We start from the raw sequence: 6,359 nt of genomic DNA, 5'->3' as shown, positions 1-6,359 counted from the left end.
AAGCAGGCATGAGGTGTATGAAACAGAACACCCGTGTTTATAACGACTGTCATTGCCCCGCCATGGTGAGGATAAATAAGTTACATACATGGTAACTTGTAAGCGGGCACGAGGTGTATGGAACAGAACACCCGTGTTATAACGACTGTCATTGCCCCCAAGTTACTTTCATTCATACCCATTAATAATCGTTTATTTTCCAGTTTAAAAATGTACGGGAACATGTTTGGGTTCATGGCTGTGATGATCGGTATCGGCAACCAAGCCATCAGTCGCCTGCATGGAACGTGGGACAAGTTGCCCACCAAGTATCGGAAGTTGGTTGACGAGTTTGAGACGATACTCGACCCCTCGCGCAAACACCGCAACTATCGTGTGTTTGTGTCGTCGACCAACAGCGCGAGAATCCCATATTTCCCGCTCCTCATGAAAGACCTGACGTTCCAACACGAGGGGAATGATACTTTTAATAAAAACGGGCTCGTTAACTTCGAAAAGATGGTAAGCTTATATATTGAAGCTGAATTTAAAAATGATCGGTTTAATTTAATTGTAACAAAGATAATGTGTATTGCAGCATGCGCCTAAATACTTAAGTTTTACAAGGATGTAAGGATATTTGAAATATTTCATAATAATCCATTCGTTGAACTTGCCTTTTGTCGGTTATGCGTTCCGTAACACTTGGTCCTGTATCTTAATGACTTTAAAATTATGAAGTTTGTAGATTTTATAAATCGGTGTCAAATAATTTGAACCTCTATTGTACAGAATAATATAATGTTTCTATTATTCCACAGCATATGCTCAGTAACAGTATACGACTTGTTGTACACGGCTGCAGTAGAAGCTTGGGTAACTTTATTTATTATGTTTTATATTAATTACTGAATATAAAGTTTTCCAAACATAATTCAACCGGCGTGTTCAGTTTTGAGTTCTAAAACAAACAAAGTTATTATTTCACCGTTAATAGAATTATATAACCATATCCTTAAAGCTCTTAAAGAATATTATTAGTTGTTAAAAACACGATTAGAAAATATGGGATATTATGTACTAGCGGTGTCCATCTTACCCCGCAGTAATAAAAAAATTTTTCTAATTCTATATTTCAGATAATCAGTTTTTCGAAAGCACCAAAACAGCTGAAGAATCTCGAAATTACACGAGGGAAGTTTCAGTGATCACAAATCAAATACTTTTAAATGAAATGTCAAATAAGTTGGAACCCAAAAGAACATGAGGCCAATAATGTTGTGTTGATTATTTTTTATTCCATAATATCGTGTTATAATATGATGCATTTAGATTCACTTTTATTCTTTCTGTCATTTTTTACTGCGTTGTTATTTTTTAAGCAATTCAAACCTAAACAAGAACTTTATAGCTTGGTTTTATGAATAAACTTTGTTTCTATGTTTTTGAAATAAAATATTTTAATTTTATTTATTCTCGCATGGCGGGGCAACGACAGTCGTTATAACACGGGTGTTCTGTTTCATACACCTCGTGCCCGCTTACAAGTTAACACATATGTAACTTTGTGAGTGATAGTTTTTCTTTTATAAACACGCTCAAATGGTAGCATGGTCGAGTCTTGAACCCACATCCTGTGGTCTTAAAGGTAAACCACAAAGAAATAAGTTATTGTAAACATTAGATAGATATTAGAACTTCTTAAATACTAGTTTTGCTATATGATTATCAGTTTATTATTCTTAACCAAACACAAATTACTTAAATGTACAAAGTTGGCGATAACGGCGTTACTATATGAATGAATTTTGAAAGGTAGTTTATTTTACTCTATGGCTGACAATTTGGACAACCCATAAGTGACCACTGGGTTGGAGTAGTTGCCGTTAAGTGTCTTGCCCAAGCACGCATATGCCTACCTCCCATACTCCGTCCTATTGCAAAACTCCTTTGTGCATTTTGGAAACTCATGAAATACCAAATTGATGCAGTCTAGTCAGAAACACCACGGGAAGTAATTCAACGTTAACAAGAAATTGAGATGAAGTTGTTTTGAACAATAAGGACCGCTGTTACATTTTAACGATCGAAATAAAGGGTTTATTTAGAAAGCAACAATGTGAGTGGTTGGTTGGTTTTAATCGTGTTTTGTGACGAATGTTTGTTTTTGCAGATGAACAAGTCAGCGCTTCTCCTCTTGCTTGTCATCGGTATCTTCATCCTCACCGAAACGACGTTAGGCGCGTATAATGGACACCAGATGCAAAATGGTGGATAGTAGCTTCTTATTTTAAATCTTGAACTCATGTAACTTATTTATCTTCGCATGACGGGATAACGACAATCGTTATAACACGAGTGTTCTGTTCCATATACCTCGTGCCCACTCACAAGTAATAAAACATTGGCGTTATTTACCAAATGCGGGTTATATAAATATCGTTAACGTTAAAACGTTTTAGCTGAAGAATCCTTCGATGTGATCAGAGACTCCATGCATGATAATATAAAAGACTTTCAACTCAAAATAAAAATATAAATAAACCAAAACACACTCATACGTTTTGATAACGTGTCCAAAGTTGCTGTTTCTTTTATCCACTTATGTGTTATATATGCAGTAAGAGTGGGATAGGACACCTGTTATAGCACATCATATCCAAATATCCTGATCATGTTTTTAACAATTAACAACGGTCTATAAGAGTCGTGAGGATATAGTTTTATAATTCTTTAAATGTTCTTTGTTTACTACCAAAAAAGAGGAGAAAATAGAATGAAAAAGTGGCCCAACTTCCCTCACCCTCTTATATGAATATCGTGGAACACTAGTGTTTGTAACGTCGGACGTTTAAATATCGACTTTGAAGGAGCTTGTATTAAAGTGGAGACATTTATTACGCAAAGTGAATCATTAGGTGGGAAAATATAATGTTAGCATTGATTTGTAAGTAGGATTCAAGATATCGTTTGTCTCTTATCTAATTACTTATATTGAATATTGTGTCTCGCTTACCAGGTGTCTTGTTAGATATTTATATGGCCGTTAAAAATCTGGGTAAAATATTTTAGCATTGGCAATCTGTAAGTACTTGTGTGAATAATGAAGAAATATTCGGTGATTTTCGTTTTGTTATTTTTCAATCTTGCTGTTAAGTCGTATTTTGTTTCATTGCTAAATAATGGTAAGTCGTGTTTGAGTTTTTGATTAATAAAACAGTATAGGATGAGGAAGATGAGACACCTTTTCATTCTATTTTCTTGTTCAATTTGGTAGTAAACAAATAACGTTCAAAGAATTATAAAACCGTATCCTCACGACTTCCATTGACCGTTGTGAATTGTTTAAAACACGATCAGGATAGTTGGATATTATGTGCTAAGGGTGTCCCATCTTCGAGACTGCTATCGCTGTGAGCGTAGGTGTCTTTGGGAAAATCACTTTACAACAACAATTTGACAACTATATCAGTAATTCGTAAATGGGCACGATGTGTAGAAAGCAGGACACCCGTGTTCCCCATAAAATAAGTTACATTCATTCATATACAGGCAATAATCAAATGAATTTACAATGGGATCTAAACTACACCACCTCCAGTATCAACATGACTATTGAAGTGAGAAACATTATGTTGGGGGGTTCATATTCGTTTGGGTTTGGTTTCTCTGATGACGAGAATATGGGAGATGGTGACCTCATTGTTGTTCGTGTAACAAGAACCAGCGTGGCGATTAAAGTAAGAAATAGAAACGTTCAATTTTTGTATGGTTTACTATTTAAAAAAAACAGCACCCACAAAGTTACATACGTAGTAACTTGTAAGCGGGCACGAGATGTATAAAACAGAACACTCGTGTTATAACGACTGTCGTTGCCCCGCCATGCGAAGATAAATAAGTTTCGTACATCGAAGTTAATTTAAACAACCTTTCATGTAGGATTGTTGGCTTTATACTAATGGTAAGGTCGTTGAAGATTCGAAACATAGCTACAAGTTACTTGGATACCAATATAGTAATGGCGTTTGGAACATCAAGGTTGAAAGAAAGTTTCAAACATGCGATGGAGAAGATTATCAACTCGATAACGGGACAACCAATGTGTTCGTGGTGTTTCCTATACCAAATAATTGTGAGTGTTTATTGGAAACCTTGCTAATTCTTTTTCCTTCGTTTTTTTAAATAAGTTTAATCTTCGCTATCGTGTTCAAAATATAATCCTAATTTTTAGGTATTTTTTCAAGTATTCAGATTACAAACTAACCGCTGTTACCTTTGCATTCTAGGTATTTTATCTATCAACGGCAACGGATGCAATTTATCCGAAGCCACAAAAACATTGACGCGTGTTCAATTACTGAAGGCGGATTATAGAGACATACCACTGGAACCCAATCACAAATCTTTCAGTATAATCGCCCCCAACATAACAATACCAACATCTCAAACGTCGTATGTTTGTTCGATACAAAAGTTACCTAAGTTTCGAACCAAAGTCCATGCCATCGGGTTTGAAAGCGTGATCGCCAACCCGGGATTGGTTCATCATATTGAGGTAAGGGCTAGTTTTGAGAGAATGATTTTGAAATGACGTCTGCGCAATTTAAATATTTTTTGTGTAAATTTTTTTTAAATATTTTTTTCCCTAAAAATGATTAAAATACATTTTCGTAATAAACAAAGCTTTGGCCACCTACTGCTAAAAGACGTCAAATGTACCTCTGATAAAATTGTTTCAGGCCTTTTGAAAACTTCCAATTCCATAAATCTTCGCTTAATACATAGGTTTTTATGTGCGACGCAAACGACAAATACATTCCACAATACGTTGGTTTATGCGATGGGAGGGAGGTGACTGATGCCATGACAACGTTGCAGTCATGTGGTGGCCGCATGGGCGTTTGGGGCAGACGTAAGATAATTATAATGGTTGGGAAGATGGGACACCTTTTCGTTCTATTTTCTCAACTTAGCTCATGTATAGTGAAACAAGAACATTCAAAGAATTATGAAAACCGTATCGCTCACAACTCCCATAGGGGATCACGCTAGTTAATTGTTTAAAACACGTTCAGAATGTTTGGGTATTATGTGCTAAAGGTGTCCCATCTTCCCCCACGGTACTATGGTAACTTATATTAAATTTATTCAAAGGAATGCGTTAATCTTACCAGTTTTTCGGGCATATACGCTTATTATATTAAGGTTTAAACCGAATAACATGAGAGCAAAAGTCACTGCAGGAGCTGAAACATAACATCTTCCAGAGGATAAAGCAATCCATCTTATTTCACAGCCTTTCTATTATCCCAGAGAAGCAGGAATGGCGTTCGGGGTGAAGACGGCAAGTTCATATGTTAGATTGGAGGTTCATTACAACAACCCAATGCATATTAGAGGACTTGTCGATGGTTCGGGGATTCGGTTTCACTTCACAGAGAACCTTCGACCGCATGATCTTGGAATAATGGAAGTTGGTGTTATATATTCTGCCAACATGGCGATTCCACCAGGACAGAAGTCTTTTAAATGGAGTGGTGAATGCCCAGGCAGTTGCACACAAGCAGTAAGTCAATCGTGATGGTGTTAAGATGCCATTGCATCGGCTGGTATAGACATTATCAAGGGGTTAGAGTTTAATAAATCCTAAAGGTGTTCACGAATGAGTATAGAAGAAGAAGTTCAAGGCTCGATGCTGCTACCTTTGTAGGTGTGTGTATATGTGGACAAGACATCCAACGGCAATTGCTCCAACCCAGTGGTCTCTAATGGGTTGTCCAAATTATCAGTTATACAAGTTACATACGTGATAATACTTAAGCGGGCACGAGGTGTATGAAACAGAACACCCGTGTTATAACGACTGTCGTTTCCCCGCCATGTGAGGATAAATAAGTTACATATGTGGTAACTCGTAAGCTGGCACGAGGTGTATAAAACAGAACACCCGTGTTATAACGACTGTCGTTGCCCCGCCATGTGAGGATAAATAAGTTACATATGTGGTAACTCGTAAGCTGGCACGAGGTGTATAAAACAGAACACCCGTGTTATAACGACTGTCGTTGCCCCGCCATGTGAGGATAAATAAGTTACATATGTGGTAACTCGTAAGCTGGCACGAGGTGTATAAAACAGAACACCCGTGTTATAACGACTGTCGTTGCCCCGCCATGTGAGGATAAATAAGTTACATATGTGGTAACTCGTAAGCGGGCACGAGGTGTATGAAACAGAACACCCGTGTTATAACGACTGTCGTTGCCCCGCCATGTGAGGATAAATAAGTTACATATGTGGTAACTCGTAAGCGGGCACGAGGTGTATGAAACAGAACACCCGTGTAATAACGACTGTCGTTGCCCCGCCATGTGAGG

General features: G+C 37.2%; 2 protein-coding genes across 2 annotated transcripts in view; both read left to right on the top strand.

Moving 5' to 3' along the window:
- LOC100186896 overlaps window positions 1-1,437 on the top strand; it is a 12,485-nt gene extending 11,048 nt beyond the window's left edge. The window contains exons 19-22 of the mRNA XM_026839929.1: window positions 7-13; window positions 124-501; window positions 801-855; window positions 1,119-1,437. Coding sequence (XP_026695730.1) covers window positions 7-13; window positions 124-501; window positions 801-855; window positions 1,119-1,246 — 568 coding nt within the window. The 3' untranslated portion in view covers window positions 1,247-1,437. The remainder of the gene's footprint in view (window positions 1-6; window positions 14-123; window positions 502-800; window positions 856-1,118) is intronic.
- A 1,539-nt stretch (window positions 1,438-2,976) lies between these two features.
- Window positions 2,977-6,359, top strand: part of LOC100176680 (dopamine beta-hydroxylase-like) — a 4,599-nt gene continuing 1,216 nt past the window's right edge. The window contains exons 1-7 of the mRNA XM_026839927.1: window positions 2,977-3,164; window positions 3,532-3,719; window positions 3,922-4,114; window positions 4,269-4,537; window positions 4,768-4,775; window positions 4,861-4,894; window positions 5,279-5,552. Coding sequence (XP_026695728.1) covers window positions 3,083-3,164; window positions 3,532-3,719; window positions 3,922-4,114; window positions 4,269-4,537; window positions 4,768-4,775; window positions 4,861-4,894; window positions 5,279-5,552 — 1,048 coding nt within the window. The 5' untranslated portion in view covers window positions 2,977-3,082. The remainder of the gene's footprint in view (window positions 3,165-3,531; window positions 3,720-3,921; window positions 4,115-4,268; window positions 4,538-4,767; window positions 4,776-4,860; window positions 4,895-5,278; window positions 5,553-6,359) is intronic.

This window comes from Ciona intestinalis, unplaced genomic scaffold (genome assembly GCF_000224145.3).
Source record: "Ciona intestinalis unplaced genomic scaffold, KH HT001072.1, whole genome shotgun sequence".
NCBI classification, from domain to species: domain Eukaryota; kingdom Metazoa; phylum Chordata; class Ascidiacea; order Phlebobranchia; family Cionidae; genus Ciona; species Ciona intestinalis.
Note: the sequence above shows the minus strand (reverse complement) of the source record. Positions and strands in the feature narration are given on the sequence as shown.